Source organism: Clytia hemisphaerica, unplaced genomic scaffold (assembly GCF_902728285.1).
Source record: "Clytia hemisphaerica strain Z4C2 unplaced genomic scaffold, Clytia hemisphaerica genome assembly, whole genome shotgun sequence".
Lineage (NCBI taxonomy): Eukaryota > Metazoa > Cnidaria > Hydrozoa > Leptothecata > Clytiidae > Clytia > Clytia hemisphaerica.
This window is the reverse complement of record NW_027104410.1, coordinates 33,454-51,058: the sequence shown is the minus strand read 5'-3', so window position 1 is coordinate 51,058 and position 17,605 is coordinate 33,454. Positions and strand designations below refer to the sequence as shown.

Genomic DNA, 17,605 nt, shown 5'->3' with positions numbered 1-17,605 from the left:
TTCCAAACTGTTTGGAGAAACACATCTAAATTTCACAAAAATGTAATATCCACATGGATTTTTAACGTTTTCCAAACTGTTTGGGAGAAACACAAATTTCCAACCCAAAAAGTCTAGTTTTCCAAGAAAGGGTCCCAATCTTAGAAAAATATAATTTCCACATGGATTTTTAACGTTTTCCAAACAGTTTGGGAGAAACACAAATTAACAACCCAAAAAGTATAGTTTTTCAACCCGAGGTATCAAATTTACAAAAATATGTATTTTCACATTGATTTTTGACCTTTTTTTTAATCCCCAAACTGTTTGGAAAATAAAAATTTCCCACCCAAAAAGTCATGTTTTCCAACCAGCCTTGGAAAATTGTCATTTCTACATGTTTTTTTTTTTTCACTTGATTTTTCAAGGGCATTGGTTTATTCTACAAAACCTATGGGTAATTTACCGTTTTCCAAATCAGCTTAAGGCAATCGTTCAATTTTCCAACCTTCAATTATAAAACCAAAATTTCCAACCCAAAAATATTGAATTTCCAACATTGGAAATCGAAAATATTTTCCTGTGATGGTTCTTTGTTTAGTAAGAAAGGACAGCGATAAATTGGAATTTCCCACTGTAAATTTTTTGTATATACACTATATATAGGGGTAGGAGTTTGTAATTTCAAATTTTTGCAGCGGCTTGGTAGCACATATGCCGGGTTAGTGTGCCGGGCTCAGAATCACTGACAAATAGCTTTCGAGCCGGGCTCAAATCTACTGTTTTGAAAAAGCTGTTGCGAGGCGTTTTGAGCATTCTCCACGTTGCAGCTTGTATCACGGTTTTGTCTGATTTTTCAAGTTTCTTTTGCCTGTTTCTCCTGGTAAAATTGAGCTAAAAAGCTCAAATTTTGTACACAATTTAAGAATATCATAATGATTTTAATCTTCTTAAAAGAAAATATACAATAAGGACATTTTAGATACATTTATTCATGAAAATCAAGCCATTTTAGTCTAAAACGGTCGAAGGGCTTATCGGTGCCACCCTGTCAGACAGACACCGTCTTGAAATAACCTCATTTCGGGAAAAACACTTACTGAATTATGATCTACATCTGAAAGTGAGTCACTGTATATACAAAATTTCAGCCAATAACTCCAAATAGTTCAGTTTTTGTGGAAATTTTTATGTACAAATTTTGCATTTTTTGGATGCTGCTGAGGCTGCAGCCGCTGTGGCTGCAGGGAAATTTTGTCGAGGCTGTTTTTTTTTTTAATTTTACTTTTCATCATTTGTTTTTGCTCCCTTTAGAGCCTTAAGATATGAAGATTTTTCAAAAGTTTATTTTTACATAAATAAGTGTTCCCGTTTCATGTCAGACACAATAATATAAATGTGCTGATATAAGCAAAAAACATTTTTCTCTTCCTCTTTCTGACTGACCAATCTTGCTCCACATCCGTGCCAATTCAATATAAAAAAGCTTGTAAATTAAAATTGATGAGTAAGCAAACGATATCACTCTTAATTAGAAGCAAAACTTTTAATGCTGGATCTTCATGCCCTTGGGCATCTTGTTTTTCATTTCTCTGGGAGTAACCTAGATCATATTGTTTTGAACATTTTTATCCTCCTAATAATAAGACCTTTCGGCAAAGGCGAGCATTATCGAGTTTACAACTAAGCTAATAAATAGTCCTGGGGCTGGGGCTACTTGGGAGAGTCCCGTCGGATATATGCAAGCCATAAGGGTCCCTTTTTTAAACCCTCAAAAGTCTCTCAAAGGGGTAGAAAAAATGATAGATTAATATCAAAAACCTTTGGAAAAACAATCTCTAAAAGGGTTGCAACCTTGCGGTTGACAAATTTGAGTAAATTTGCGTGAAAAAAAATGGACCCTTTTGCTGCATGTCAGTCAGTACTTAGTAACCCCCGGCATAAATTCTACGCTGTATTGGTTTTGACTGAATAAATATTTCTAAAGACTTTTCACATTTATTTCGTTCTTGTTCTTGAACCCTTTTTGCGTGCTTTATTTTGAAAAGGGAAAATTGTTCTTTCTATTTGTCCAACTCTAGAACCCCTTGATTCTGGGTTGTTTCTGAGAGTTATGAGCTAATTTTGGTATCATTAGAAAAGTATTTTTTACTCTTCCAAAAAAACACATTCTGATTGTGCTCATTAAACTTAAGTGCTCCTTAACTCCTTGACGTTTTCAAAAAGCAAAAAAATCGCATTCTCAAAATTTTTCCTTATCTTGCCTCGATATTTAGTTCCGTCGTCTTTCAAAGCTCTATCTTTTCAGCGTGCTATTTTTTTGAATTAGGTCCTAAATCAAAACTACCAGCAGCCGAAAACATCGGTCCTAAGAGAAAAAAATGTCGCTGATTGGACGTCAAGGAGTTAATCTGAAGAATACGATGAGAAGGGTTACTCATTTGTTCCAAATAAACGCCCCCGCTTGTTTATTTTTCGAAAATTTCCAAACCCTCTGACCTCACTAGCAGCCCCCCTTTTTAATTTTCAAGAATATTTATAGGTTTCAAAGAGAAAGTCCTTTATTTTTCTCTAAATAGCTTAATTTCAATACAGTTTCCAATCCCCCTGGCTTATTTGGAATCTAAAATTAAGAGAGAATACGAACGTTTCCCAAGAAAGTAAAAGTACATCGTTAACATATACACAGCAATTTTGACAGTGCAATAAATGGGAAACCAACATAAAAGAAAATCCAGGTTTCTCATTTCAAAAAAATTAAACTTACCATAAAAATCGTATGTTATTCCATCGATTGTCACATTATTCTGTCGCTCTGATGTGTCTCGGAGCTCGTATCCGAAGTGTCTGCAAAACAAGGAAAGATGAAATGGAATTTTCCAAAAGTGTTTTCCTACTCTTTAATTTTTTCCTTCCCTGCTTATCTTTACCCTCGACATGCTTAGGGACGGGTAAGAGTTTGCTTAAGATTCTGCTTGCCCCCTGTCTTCTATAATTTTGGGACAATTTGCGAGGATGCGCAACCAGTAATGTCACAGTTAGCCTTGACGCGTAATTCTGGCATTAAAGAAACTAGTTACTAATTTATCCACCATCCACAATATACATGCTCATACATCGTCATTTACGATGCGAACCCGAACCGCCACGCTCTCTTCAATAACAGGGTTACGATCAGACTTCAGTCTCAGAGTGTAAAAGGCTCCCTCCATACAGTACGTCCAAAACTAACCGACATCTAAACAGTCTTTTTCAAGAAGACAGGTAAGGTTTAGTTTCTGTGCTATAGAAAAAAATGATGATGCTTGAGTGCATAAACGATACTCTTCCCGGCAATCAAAAGGTAAAGGAGCCTTTCGTTACCAAACAAGCTTTGAACGGGTAACTACAATCTGGAGGTAGAGCTCGAACTAGTTACATTTCCTCTAAATACTTAGCAAAAAGGGCATGACCCTTAAGACAGTTTGAAAATTATTTCATTGGAAATATACCTAGTCCTGAATTGTTGCAGATTCCTGAAAAAATAAGAAAGGATAAATTTCGTTTTTTCACAGTGATGACCTCCTAAGATCAAAGAATCTCTTCAGTGAAAATAAAAGTTATAGCACTTTTCTACAAGATCTTCATTTTTTTCTTCTTCGTTTTCATCTTAGTTTTTAGAATTTTCTTAAAAACTTTATAAAGATTGAAGAATTCCTTCAAAATTTATATGTAAAAGTAAAAAGAGTGCACACTTATCGTGAACAGACTTTAAAACACTTATGTTGTTAAAAAAAGTAATGACTCAGCTGGCACACAACGTTGTTTTAACGTTCAAATAACGTTATTTGGACGTTATGAATGTCACATAGACGTTGTTTTGACGTTGTGTGCTGTCTGGGGAAGGGTGAAAATTGTATACTGATTATACAATAAATTCTACTTACTTTACTGCTGCATCGATGTGGGAGTGATTGAATAACGAGCTATCCTCGATGACTTGAAGAATTTGTCTTTCATCATTATGATCGCAGGTTTGATCAAGTGGAACAATATCATACAGTACAATATCATCTAGCTCTTCCAATGACGAGAAAGTAATGTTTGTACTTGAACGTTTAGTATGTGTAGGAGAAACAAGACCAGCTTGCAGCCATTTATCGAAAATTCCAATCAAACCAGATACCCTGCTTGATTCCTTTACAGGAAGAACGATTATATCAACGAAATTGATAGCTCGAGTGAGCATCTCAATGTACGAATTCTTTGGAACGTTATCTTCAGGGTTAGTAAATAAAATACAATGGTCCATTTCGCAGCCTCTGAAACCTCTATAACATGTGAGTAATACTTTTCCCGTTTTTAAAGCCTCCCATTTCTCTGCTTTGGTTGGGTATTTTCCTGTTAAGGACGGTGCAAATGTTGTTATTTCTGATACCTCTAAATTATGTTGAAAGACATATTTCAAAATAGTTAGTTCTTCAAGTGTACCACATATGACGGTTAACTGAATATCCTTTTTCATCAGCCTTCTTAAAATTGCACTCAAATAAGCTGCATCAGACGAATTAAAGTTATTGAAGTCGAATCTAAAGTCGTTTAAATAAATGAGGTTGGGCTTTGAATCACTTTTGATTTGATGACCACTTTGACCAAGAACATAAGAGAATGAAGTTGAAAGTTTTTTGGAAACAGACCCTGATTGAGCGTTTATGTCTGTTAACAATTTTTCTGGATCGTAGAATGAGGCAATGTTGGTTTTCCTTCGCACACTTTGATAATTCGGGTTATCTTGGAGACTGACGGCATCCATTGGTCTCGGCTGCTTTTGTTTTTTCTGTTCTTGAGGCTTAAGAGGGACATCTTTGGAAGCTTTTCTTGTTTTGCGGGCGGAGGGTGCGTACGGTATGCGTAGAATTAGTGTTTTGTATTCCAACGGTACGTCTACGATTTCCATTTCGATTTCTTTCTGAAAGATTTCAATCATCTGGTGAATATTTACCGCCATTCGCATTGTTTTGTCCAAAGTGAAGACTTTCATTCCGGTTTGATGGTAGTCGCATCTCTCAACTTCCTTCACATCGTCTAAAAAAGGAAAGTTAAATATATTTTGAACAACCGCTTTAATGCAAAATATTGCATAATGAAGTGAATGGTTCGCTTGCTTCAAAAGCAAAGTACCAGTGGATACGTACCCCTGAATACCCCTTAAAACCTGATAGAGAAAACAGTAAGGGCTGAAACTAATGAATAACATTTTCTGGTAAGTCCCCTTCCCCGAGTATACTTTTTGTAAAAGCTGTTAATAAAGTTTTTATTGCTTTATCCATTGGTAGGATATGCAAGTCATGCAAAATATTCTCTTCCAATTAACCCATGTAATAAAAGACATGGTCTAAAGGTATACTCTATTAGCTTAGAATTTAACGTATTTTCTTTAAAGTACAAATTGAAATATGAGTGAAAAGTGATGATTTTTCTGATCTACGCAAAGTCTAAGAATGACCTACCATTGAAAAATCCTGATTTAACAACTTTGCGTTTTTTTTCTACACTTTGGAGCGCAAGAATGACAGTCGTATCCTGGAAATTCTTTTCGAGGCTTTCTTTGAGGTTTTCAGCGTATTTGGTTGTGAGAAAATCACCAGGAAACTCATCGATCATAAAGCCTAAATGTTTTGTTTTATCAGAATAAAGATATTCCAATACTCGACAAAGATTGACACGCGGTGGATACATCATATCGTAAACATCCGAAATATCGATTGTTGATCCTTTTAGTGCATCACCGATACTAAAAGCTTTGATCTTGGACTTGTCAAGTTTTTCCTCGTCACACAAGTTGTTGAACCCCTCTTGGAACTTTAAATCCACCAATGAGAATGGATCAAAAGCAATGTAATAAAGTTGATCTGTTTGATGCATAAGTTTTCGTGCAATCTAGTACATGGAGACACTCTTACCTATTAAATAATTGAAAACAATTGGATGTGAATGGTGGAGTGAATTGAAACTGTTTCGAGCCACAAGCAGTTTTTCAAAATTAAAGACGAGAAAAGTACCATCAGTATCTAGAAAAATTGGACGCTTAACCACCTTCGTCGTAGAAAAACACAGATACATAAACTTCAGTAAACGCTTAATACAAAACGTCAAATACATAGAGAAAAACTGTATAGCCTGGGTATTACATAAAGTTTGGACAATATTGAAAATATTTTTTCATTAAAAAGACAATATTAGTGGGACATAAAATATTCTGCTAACTTTAAAAAAAAGACACGAAGAAAATTGTGCCATAAGAATCACCTTTACATCCAGGTAAGTTATGGCATGTCTCAAAAACATGAAAATTACAATAATTTTTGGAAAGCATTAGCCGGCGGAAAATGAGCAAACCAATGATTTAATACGAAGGGTACCATGATGAAGTTTCCCTGTAGGGGTGTTACCTAATTGTTTACGCCCTTATTTTGGCAAAAAAACCGCAAAAACCAAAAATGCTGATGTCAGCAAAGTTTGTTTTTTAAATAACTCCAATTTGGCTAATGATGTAAACATGATATTTGGACCAAAGTTTCAAATCATTAAAAGGATCATTTTGAAAAAATAATTTTGCTGACATCAACACTTTATTGCAAGATTTCGTTTTTTACTGATTTCTGCTGACGTCAGCAAAATTTGAAAAAAATTCATGCAAAAATGTTTTACGTTGCAATTAAATGTCCCCAAAATATTTTCTGAGTGACTCCTGATTATTTCGGTTTGTGTATATCTCGGAGAAAAATCTTTGAAACAATATAAAACTTTCTGACTTTTAATAGTACTTGTGCAAGCAAATCTTAGGGTCATAGGTTGGTCTAGATGAGGTTGTATGGTTTTATTGTGAAACATAACATAAAACCCAGCTAAAATCGCTGATATTCAAAATTTTAAAGTGCTGATAGCTTCTGAAATATTTATGCAATAATTTTCAAAGATAAAATCTTTATGGAAACTGCAAAACCGGCAATTATGTTGAAGAAAAACCTTTTAAATTTCAGAATCTTTGAACATAATTTAAATACTTATGTTGGTTCGACTGTGACAGACATTTTTATAACCCATATATTTGGGATTTTTTCCGACAATTGGAAAATTTCTCATGATGTCATCGCTTTTTAGATGACGTCATTAATTTTCTTTTTCTTCTTGGAAATTTGTGTCATGCTGGAGAAAATCTGTATTAATTTTCATGGCCACAGCTCTTGTAGAATATTAATAATCGACTGTGGTAGATTCGACCCCCCCACCCGATGGGACAAGAAAAATCGAAAAAGCTTGGAGATAATAGGGATTAAAACATTTTTGAACTAATACAGCCAGAAATTCAAAAAAAAAATCAAGAAATTTTTGGAAGAAATACAAACAAAACATACCAGACCCAAATGGTCCTTTAATGATCTTCCATTTCGTTGAATCGTTGATGAGGTTGATTTGATTATGGTTTAGAAGGATAGTGTCGATCTTTTCTGGAACACTTTCCGATATCTTCGGCAGATATTGTGTTGTGGAGGCCATTGAACTCATTACTTCACCACATAAGCCCTTGAAAAGAGTTGGATCTCTTGAAGAGGTACCTTGTCTTCTAATAGATGCCATCTCTTTTAAAACTTTTCCACAGAAGCTTTCCAATTTGGTTTCCAACTTGCGTGTGCAATCTAAATCGTTTTTAGTGACCAACATTCCACTGCAACTAACAAAATTGTCATTGAATATTGAATACAGTTTTAAAGTGTGCGCGTCAACGTCAAGGAAAACTGGGACCGACATAATAATGGCGTAATTGTTTTTGATGACGTCACTGGCTACATGGATAATTGTTTTTGTGACTTTGTTAAGTTTTTGTATTCCTTGATAAAGAGTTTCTCGATCATTTGAAGTGATGATAGAACATACCATCAACAGGTGACGATCAAAATCAACAACCAGAATGACGCCATCATACGATTTATGTTTTGCTGTTATGATTTCATCACAATCCTTATCATCCAATCCCATGATGTACAAATGGTTTCGAGGATTGTATGGTGTCAAAAATTTCACATCTTTGAACATTTTCATTTCGTCCAGTTTTTCTAACAAATCTTTAATCTTTGAATTTTTAACATAAAATGATGGCGGAAAATGTCTCTCCCCTGTGACTGTGTTTTCCTTAATATACTGCAACGATCTTTCTCTAAAGTCGGCAACAGACTTCGTAATGCTTGGACCAGTTCGTATCGGTTTACATTTTTGTTCTTCCGTTACGAGTTTGGTTGGTTTGTAATGATGAACATCATCATCCAATCCAGAGTTATGTGTGTAGATCAGTGTTTTTTCAACGGTGAAAGTTCTTTGGAGGTGCGTCATATCTAAGGTTTTTAATAATAATAAGGTATTAAATGATAAAATCATCATTGCTAGAAAAAAATTTCGATTTTACGCAAAATCTAATGATCAAAACAAGTTGAAATTTTCATATTAGATGCATCCTATTGAGGGATTTATTGGAGTCGTTTATAAGGCGTGTAATACAGTAGTATAGGCGTTGTATGATAATACGGTTATTGTTACAGTTTGTGTAAACTAAAATTTGCTCCCTCCATTACTTGCTTTATTTCGATCAGAGATTTCGGAAAAGAGGATAAGAAACGCCACTGCCGCTCGCTGTTTTCCTTTGCTTTTCCTTTGAATTCGGCACCCTTTGAAGAAGCAAGGCTGTAGAATAGTTGAGCAAGAAAAAAAGGCCGAAACAAAATGGCGTTACGTACAGGTTAACCAATGTTACACCCCTGAGTCAGTGGCCCGGTCAGATCCACCCCGGTGAGTACTACTACTAACTACTACAATGAAAAAGACGTTAGATGGATGTTAAATGGACATTATCATTTGTAAAGGATGCGGTATGTACCAAAGCCCTATCATGCTAAATTTAATTTCATAGTTTTCAAGTCCATAAGATAAAATTTATTTTACATGCTGACTGAAATTCGCAATAATTTAATCATAAAACCGTTTGCTTATTACATAACTGCGCACAACAAGAGCCCTTAAAGGAGATCTAACGGCAAAAATTTCTTTATCCTTATTTTTTGACAGAGTACAGGCCTAATTAAATAAAAAACATTGCAAAAAGAACAAGTGCAAAATCTTTCATATTGATTGAATTATCATTGTTTAAAATATCTCTTTATTTGAAAGTAAGAGGGTTTTGTGACGTCAGCGCTGAACTTTCATTTCGATAGAGAAACTGTTTGTAGACAAAAATTATGGAAAGAAGATGTTTTATAGCAAAATATAATTTTGATGTACGTAGAATGTAGAAGTAGAAGAATGGTTAAAAATGTCTGAGAAATCATTTTCTTCACTTGAAGATTTTTCCTATTGAGTTAAAATTTTTCAACATAATATAGCTCATTTTAATCCCCACAATATAAAGTTTCCATAATTTCCAAAAAAAATGTAGCAAAATTTTTGCCGTTAGATCTCCTTTAATGTTCTTATTTTCACCATGAGTGTATTTGTGTCCATTTTTCTAAGAAATCGGGTATTTTAGAGTTCGCAAAGCCTTAAAATGTTTTTAACTTGTCCTTAAGATTTTGGCCATCGAAGCCATTATGCTGTTATGAAAAACAGTACAACGAATGATAAAAATACGTTACTTGACATGGCTCTTGGTAGGAAGTCTCACGGCCATGAATAAATTTCTTCACTTCATATATGCATATTAAAGCCAAGAATCAATAGAAACAACCAAATTTGCAAAAAGGTTCATCCTAAAAATTTCATCCTAAAAATTGCAAAAACATACAAGAAATTTCCCTGTCTTTTTCTCATTTGAAAAGTCGGTATATATTTGACGCCTTTTTATGCAAGTGATAAGAAGCTTTTGTCTCTGAATAAAAAAGGATGGAAACAAAATGTTATGTATCTCAACTATTTACTTTTTCCATATTTGGGGTTACATAACAATGGGAAGCAATGTATTTTTTTTTGACAAAAGTAATTTTGAGACTTTTATGTCTCAAGTTGCTCTGGCGTTGTTCCAAGAATTTATCTTTGTTTTATACATGTTTTTTCATAAGAAAAATGTCATTAAGGATATTCTTAACTTTTCAAAGTTCAGCCTAAAGTATTATTACGATTCTAAAAAAAACTTCTTTGTATAAGAAAAATTTTATAAGAACAACGAGGCTCAAAATTCCCAAAAAAAAGAACAATTTAAGAACAGCCCGAATCTACTCAATTTCAAGTAATTTAGGGGACAAAGTAGTAGAAATTGGGTATAACATCTAAATTTCTAAATTACATCCTATAAATGAGAACAGTATAAGAACAATTTGAGGCTCACAAGTGCCAAAAAAAATAAGAGCAGCCAAGCCTCAGAAAAACTTTACTGGTTCTCATAAAAAAGTCTATATTGCATTTTTGAAAAAAAATTGAGCATTATGGGAAATAATTAGAAATTTAGAGTTGAAAATGCTGTAAAATTATAAATCCACGCCGAGTAACATGATGGTGGTATTCTTAGCATATTCTAAAGCAACATAGTCGCACGCGTTAAAACAACGATTATACTGTTTTATATAATTCATGTAAAAACCGTTGATATAGTGGATCTAATAAAGAGAACTACGGAAATCATCCAATATAATGGCATTAACCGCCTAGTGGGTAGAAAGATATCCGGTGATTATTTGTTTTCATAGGAAAGGCGGCAAAAGGAAGCTTTTACTTTTACATCATACAGTGCTCTTATACTCTCTCTGTCTCTGGGCATTATATGGCATAACTGTATAATTATTGGCCCAGCGCTAGCAAATGGGCCTTTCAAGAGGAACTTTCCGTCTGTCCTGTCTGTCCGCAGTCCATACTACAATGTTAAAAAGCAATGATAGTAATCGTTTAAAAATATAATTATTTTAATATAGCATATTATATAAATCAATTCGAAATGCTTTATAAGCGTCTGTGGCCTAATGGATAAGGCATCGGCCTCCCAAGTCGGGGGTTGTGGGTTCGAGTCCCATCAGAGATGTTGACACGTGATGATTAAAGAGACGTTAATTTGTGTCGATTTAAATTTGCAATAAATGCATCTACAATCTACAGACATTAGGTTTCTGGCTTAGAAATTGAATCATTAACAATCTATTTAGCAAAAACTCCGTAGCTGAAAGATTTCACTATTGCGATATCATTTGAAACTCTCTTTAGTCAATTTTTTATTTGGTTTGGTAAAATTCAACGGCTTTTTAGGTTCCACCAAGACTTGAACTCGGATCGCCAGATTCAGAGTCTGGAGTGCTAACCATTACACCATGGAACCATACTACAATGTTATAAAGCAATGATAGTAATCATTTAAAAATATGATTATTTTAATGTAGCATCTTATATAAATCAATTCGAAAGCCTTTGTGGCCTAATGGATAAGGCATCGGCCTCCTAAGTCAGGGATTGTGGGTACGAGTCCCATCAGAGGTGTTGACACGTGATGATTAAAGAGACGTTGATTTGTGTCGATGTAAATTTGCAATAAATGCATCTACAATCTACAGACATTACGTTTCTGGCTTAGAAATTGAATCGTTTACACTCTATTTAGCAAAAACTCCGTAGCTGAAAGATTTCACTATTGCGATATCATTTGAAACTCTCTTTAGTCATTTTTTATTTGGTTTGGTAAAATTCAACGGCTTTTTAGGTTCCACCAAGACTTGAACTCGGATCGCCAGATTCAGAGTCTGGAGTGCTAACCATTACACCATGGAACCATACTACAATGTTAAAAAGCAATGATAGTAATTATTTAAAAATATGATTATTTTAATGTAGCATCTTTTATAAATCAATTCGAAACGCTTCATAAGCCTCTATGGCCTAGTGGACAAGGCATCAGCCTCCTAAGTCGGGGATTGTGGGTTCGAGTCCCATCAGAGGTGATGACACGTGATGATTAAAGAGACATTCATTTGTGTCGATGTAAATTTGCAATAAATGCATCTACAATCTACAGACATTAGGTTTCTGGCTTAAAATTGAATCGTTAACACACTATTTAGCAAAAACTCCGTAGATGAAAGATTTTACTATTGCGATATCATTTGAAACTCTCTTTAGTCAATTTTTTCTTTGGTTTGGTGAAATCCAAAGGATTTTTAGGTTCCACCGAGACTTGAACTCGGATAGCCAGATTCAGAGTCTGGAGTGCTAACCATTACACCATGGAACCATACTACAATGTTAAAAAAGAAATGATAGTAATTGTTTAAAAATATGATTATTTTAATATAGGATCTTATATAAATCAATTCGAAATACTTTATAAGCATCTGTGGCCTAAAGGATAAGGCATCGGCGTCCCAAGTCGGGGATTGTGGGTTCCAGTCCCATCAGAGGTGTTGACACGTGATGATTAAAGAGACGTTAATTTGTGTCGATTTAAATTTGCAATAAATGCATCTACAATCTACAGACATTAGGTTTCTGGCTTAGAAATTGAATCATTAACAATCTATTTAGCAAAAACTCCGTAGCTGAAAGATTTCACTATTGTGATATCATTTGAAACTCTCTTTAGTCAATTTTTCATTTGGTTTGGTAAAATTCAACGGCTTTTTAGGTTCCACCAAGACTTGAACTCGGATCGCCAGATACAGAGTCTGGAGTGCTAACCATTACACCATGGAACCATACTACAATGTTAAAAAGCAATGATAGTAATTGTTTAAAAATATGATTATTTTAATATAGCATCTTATATAAATCAATTCGAAATACTTTATAAGCGTCTGTGGCCTAAAGGATAAGGCATCGGCGTCCCAAGTCGGGGATTGTGCGTTCCAGTCCCATCAGAGGTGTTGACACGTGATGATTAAAGAGACGTTGATTTGTGTCGATGTAAATTTGCAATAAATGCATCTACAATCTACAGACCTAAGGTTTCTGGCTTAGAAATTGAATCGTTAACACACTATTTAGCAAAAACTCCGTAGATGAAAGATTTTACTATTCCGATATCATTTGAAACTCTCTTTAGTCAATTTTTTCTTTGGTTTGGTGAAATCCAAAGGATTTTTAGGTTCCACCGAGACTTGAACTCGGATCGCCAGATTCAGAGTCTGGAGTGCTAACCATTACACCATGGAACCATACTTCAATGTTATAAAGCAATGATAGTAATTGTTTAAAAATATGATTATTTTAATATAGGATCTTATATAAATCAATTCGAAATACTTTATAAGCGTCTGTGGCCTAAAGGATAAGGCATCGGCGTCCCAAGTCGGGGATTGTGGGTTCCAGTCCCATCAGAGGTGTTGACTAAGGATGATTAAAGAGACGTTCATTTGTGTCGATGTAAATTTGCAATAAATGCATCTACAATCTACAGACATTAGGTTTCTGGCTTAGTAATTGAATCGTTAACACTCTATTTAGCAGAAACTCCATAGCTGAAAGATTTCACTATTGCGATATCATTTGAAACTCTCTTTAGTCAATTTATTATTTGTTTTGGTGAAATTCAACGGCTTTTTAGGTTCCACCAAGACTTGAACTCGGATCGCCAGATTCAAAGTCTGGAGTGCTAACCATTACACCATGGAACCATACTACAATGTTAAAAAGCAATGATAGTAATCATTTAAAAATATGATCATTTTAATGTAGCATCTTATATAAATCAATTCGAAATGCTTTATAAGCCTCTGTGGCCTAATGGATAAGGCATCGGCCTCCTAAGTCGGGGATTGTGGGTTCGAGTCACATCAGAGGTGTTGACACGTGATGATTAAAGAGACGTTGATTTGTGTCGATGTAAATTTGCAATAAATGCATCTATAATCTACAGACATTAGGTTTCTGGCTTAGAAATTGAATCGTTAACACTCTATTTAACAAAAACTCCGTAGCTGAAAGATTTCACTATTGCGATATCATTTGAAACTCTCTTTAGTCAATTTCTATTTGGTTTGGTGAAATTCAACGGCTTTTTAGGTTCCACCGAGACTTGAACTAGGATCGCCAGATTCAGAGTCTTGAGTGCTAACCATTACATCATGGAGCCATACTACAATGTTAAAAAGCAATGATAATAATCATTTAAAAATATGATTATTTTAATGTAGCATCTTATATAGATCAATTGGAAATGCTTCACAAGCCTCTGTGGCATAATGGATAAGGCATCGGCCTCCTAAGTTGGGGATTGTGAGTTCGAATCCCATTCCAATGTTGAAACGCGATGATTAAAGAGACGTTCATTTGTGTCGATGTAAATTTGCAATAAATGCATCTACAATCTACAGACATTAGGTTTCTGGCTTAGAAATTGAAGTGTTAACACTCTATTTAGCAGAAACTCCGTAGCTGAAAGATTTCACTATTGCAATATCATTTGAAGCTCTCTTTAGTCAATTTTTTATTTGGTTTGGTGAAATTCAACGGCTTTTTAAGTTCCACCGAGACTTGAACTCGGATCGCCAGATTCAGAGTCTGGAGTGCTAAACATTACACCATGGAACCATACTACAATGTTAAAAAGCAATGATAGTAATCATTTAAAAATATGATTATTTTAATGTAGCATCTGTTATAAATCAATTCGAAATGCTTCATAAGCCTCTGTGGCCTAATGGATAAGGCATTGGCCCCCTAAGTCGGGAATTGTGGGTTCGAGTCCCATCAGAGGTGTTGACACGGGATGATTAAAGAGACGTTGATTTGTGTCGATGTAAATTTGCAATAAATGCATCTACAATCTACAAACATTACGTTTCCGGCTTAGAAATTGAATCGTTTACACTCTATTTAGCAGAAACTCCATAGCTGAAAGATTTCACTATTGCGATATCATTTGAAACTCTCTTTAGTCAATTTATTATTTGTTTGGTGAAATTCAACGGCTTTTTAGGTTCCATCAAGACTTGAACTCGGATCGCCAGATTCAAAGTCTGGAGTGCTAACCATTACACCATGGAACAATACTACAATGTTAAAAAGCAATGATAGTAATCATTTAAAAATATGATTATTTTAATGTAGCATCTTTTATTAATCAATTCGAAACACTTCATAAGCCTCTATGGCCTAGTGGACAAGGCATCAGCCTCCTAAGTCGGGGATTGTGGGTTCAAGTCCCATCAGAGGTGATGACACGTGATGATTAAAGAGACATTCATTTGTGTCGATGTAAATTTGCAATAGATGCATCTACAATCTACAGACCTAAGGTTTCTGGCTTAGAAATTGAATCGTTAACACACTATTTAGCAAAAACTCCGTAGATGAAAGATTTTACTATTGCGATATCATTTGAAACTCTCTTTAGTCAATTTTTCTTTGGTTTGGTGAAATCCAAAGGATTTTTAGGTTCCACCGAGACTTGAACTCGGATCGCCAGATTCAGAGTCTGGAGTGCTAACCATTACACCATGGAACCATACTACAATGTTATAAAGCAATGATAGTAATTGTTTAAAAATATGATTATTTTAATATAGGATCTTATATAAATCAATTCGAAATACTTTATAAGCATCTGTGGCCTAAAGGATAAGGCATCGGCGTCCCAAGTCGGGGATTGTGGGTTCCAGTCCCATCAGAGGTGTTGACACGTGATGATTAAAGAGACGTTGATTTGTGTCGATGTAAATTTGCAATAAATGCATCTATAATCTACAGACATTAGGTTTCTGGCTTAGAAATTGAATCGTTAACACTCTATTTAACAAAAACTCCGTAGCTGAAAGATTTCACTATTGCGATATCATTTGAAACTCTCTTTAGTCAATTTCTATTTGGTTTGGGGAAATTCAACGGCTTTTTAGGTTCCACCGAGACTTGAACTAGGATCGCCAGATTCAGAGTCTTGAGTGCTAACCATTACATCATGGAGCCATACTACAATGTTAAAAAGCAATGATAATAATCATTTTAAAAATATGATTATTTTAATGTAGCATCTTATATAGATCAATTGGAAATGCTTCACAAGCCTCTGTGGCATAATGGATAAGGCATCGGCCTCCTAAGTTGGGGATTGTGAGTTCGAATCCCATCCCAATGTTGAAACGCGATGATTAAAGAGACGTTCATTTGTGTCGATGTAAATTTGCAATAAATGCATCTACAATCTACAGACATTAGGTTTCTGGCTTAGAAATTGAAGTGTTAACACTCTATTTAGCAGAAACTCCGTAGCTGAAAGATTTCACTATTGCGATATCATTTGAAGCTCTCTTTAGTCAATTTTTTATTTGGTTTGGTGAAATTCAACGGCTTTTTAAGTTCCACCGAGACTTGAACTCGGATCGCCAGATTCAGAGTCTGGAGTGCTAAACATTACACCATGGAACCATACTACAATGTTAAAAAGCAATGATAGTAATCATTTAAAAATATGATTATTTTAATGTAGCATCTTTTATAAATCAATTCGAAATGCTTCATAAGCCTCTGTGGCCTAATGGATAAGGCATTGGCCCCCTAAGTCGGGAATTGTGGGTTCGAGTCCCATCAGAGGTGTTGACACGGGATGATTAAAGAGACGTTGATTTGTGTCGATGTAAATTTGCAATAAATGCATCTACAATCTACAAACATTACGTTTCCGGCTTAGAAATTGAATCGTTTACACTCTATTTAGCAGAAACTCCATAGCTGAAAGATTTCACTATTGCGATATCATTTGAAACTCTCTTTAGTCAATTTATTATTTGTTTTGGTGAAATTCAACGGCTTTTTAGGTTCCATCAAGACTTGAACTCGGATCGCCAGATTCAAAGTCTGGAGTGCTAACCATTACACCATGGAACAATACTACAATGTTAAAAAGCAATGATAGTAATCATTTAAAAATATGATTATTTTAATGTAGCATCTTTTATTAATCAATTCGAAACACTTCATAAGCCTCTATGGCCTAGTGGACAAGGCATCAGCCTCCTAAGTCGGGGATTGTGGGTTCAAGTCCCATCAGAGGTGATGACACGTGATGATTAAAGAGACATTCATTTGTGTCGATGTAAATTTGCAATAGATGCATCTACAATCTACAGACCTAAGGTTTCTGGCTTAGAAATTGAATCGTTAACACACTATTTAGCAAAAACTCCGTAGATGAAAGATTTTACTATTGCGATATCATTTGAAACTCTCTTTAGTCAATTTTTTCTTTGGTTTGGTGAAATCCAAAGGATTTTTAGGTTCCACCGAGACTTGAACTCGGATCGCCAGATTCAGAGTCTGGAGTGCTAACCATTACACCATGGAACCATACTACAATGTTATAAAGCAATGATAGTAATTGTTTAAAAATATGATTATTTTAATATAGGATCTTATATAAATCAATTCGAAATACTTTATAAGCGTCTGTGGCCTAAAGGATAAGGCATCGGCGTCTCAAGTCGGGGATTGTGGGTTCCAGTCCCATCAGAGGTGTTGACACGTGATGATTAAAGAGACGTTGATTTGTGTCGATGTAAATTTGCAATAAATGCATCTATAATCTACAGACATTAGGTTTCTGGCTTAGAAATTGAATCGTTAACACTCTATTTAACAAAAAACTCCGTAGCTGAAAGATTTCACTATTGCGATATCATTTGAAACTCTCTTT

At 34.8% G+C, this 17,605-nt stretch overlaps 1 protein-coding gene and 10 non-coding genes across 11 annotated transcripts; all 11 read right to left on the bottom strand.

The window, feature by feature from the left end:
- Nucleotides 1-2,385: 2,385 nt before the first annotated feature.
- Nucleotides 2,386-4,870, bottom strand: LOC136820168 (uncharacterized). The gene is made up of 4 exons (XM_067076403.1): nt 3,906-4,870; nt 3,471-3,494; nt 2,747-2,826; nt 2,386-2,390 (listed from the first exon to the last, which is right to left on the bottom strand). The coding sequence occupies exons 1-4, from the start codon at nt 4,769-4,771 to the stop codon at nt 2,386-2,388; spliced, it is 975 nt and encodes a 324-aa protein (XP_066932504.1). The 5' UTR covers nt 4,772-4,870.
- Nucleotides 4,871-11,236: 6,366 nt separating this feature from the next.
- Nucleotides 11,237-11,308, bottom strand: Trnaq-cug (transfer RNA glutamine (anticodon CUG)). Its single transcript has one exon. It is a non-coding gene; the product is annotated as a tRNA-Gln (tRNA).
- A 376-nt stretch (nt 11,309-11,684) lies between these two features.
- Nucleotides 11,685-11,756, bottom strand: Trnaq-cug (transfer RNA glutamine (anticodon CUG)). Its single transcript has one exon. It is a non-coding gene; the product is annotated as a tRNA-Gln (tRNA).
- A 386-nt stretch (nt 11,757-12,142) lies between these two features.
- On the bottom strand, nt 12,143-12,214 carry Trnaq-cug (transfer RNA glutamine (anticodon CUG)). The gene has a single exon. It is a non-coding gene; the product is annotated as a tRNA-Gln (tRNA).
- A 388-nt stretch (nt 12,215-12,602) lies between these two features.
- Nucleotides 12,603-12,674, bottom strand: Trnaq-cug (transfer RNA glutamine (anticodon CUG)). The gene has a single exon. It is a non-coding gene; the product is annotated as a tRNA-Gln (tRNA).
- A 387-nt stretch (nt 12,675-13,061) lies between these two features.
- Nucleotides 13,062-13,133, bottom strand: Trnaq-cug (transfer RNA glutamine (anticodon CUG)). The gene has a single exon. It is a non-coding gene; the product is annotated as a tRNA-Gln (tRNA).
- Nucleotides 13,134-13,520: 387 nt separating this feature from the next.
- Trnaq-uug (transfer RNA glutamine (anticodon UUG)) lies at nt 13,521-13,592 on the bottom strand. Its single transcript has one exon. It is a non-coding gene; the product is annotated as a tRNA-Gln (tRNA).
- An 844-nt stretch (nt 13,593-14,436) lies between these two features.
- Nucleotides 14,437-14,508, bottom strand: Trnaq-cug (transfer RNA glutamine (anticodon CUG)). Its single transcript has one exon. It is a non-coding gene; the product is annotated as a tRNA-Gln (tRNA).
- An 844-nt stretch (nt 14,509-15,352) lies between these two features.
- On the bottom strand, nt 15,353-15,424 carry Trnaq-cug (transfer RNA glutamine (anticodon CUG)). The gene has a single exon. It is a non-coding gene; the product is annotated as a tRNA-Gln (tRNA).
- An 845-nt stretch (nt 15,425-16,269) lies between these two features.
- Nucleotides 16,270-16,341, bottom strand: Trnaq-cug (transfer RNA glutamine (anticodon CUG)). The gene has a single exon. It is a non-coding gene; the product is annotated as a tRNA-Gln (tRNA).
- Nucleotides 16,342-17,187: 846 nt separating this feature from the next.
- On the bottom strand, nt 17,188-17,259 carry Trnaq-cug (transfer RNA glutamine (anticodon CUG)). The gene has a single exon. It is a non-coding gene; the product is annotated as a tRNA-Gln (tRNA).
- Nucleotides 17,260-17,605: the final 346 nt, after the last annotated feature.

Coding starts and splice junctions, on each gene's coding strand:
- LOC136820168 (XM_067076403.1), bottom strand. CDS start 4,771: ATGGATGCCGTCAGTCTCCAAGATAACCCGAATTATCAAAGTGTGCGA. Junction 3,495..3,905: donor CACATCGATGCAGCAGTAAA/GTAAGTAGAATT, acceptor TTATTTTTTCAG/GAATCTGCAACAATTCAGGA. Junction 2,827..3,470: donor CTGCAACAATTCAGGACTAG/GTATATTTCCAA, acceptor CTTGTTTTGCAG/ACACTTCGGATACGAGCTCC.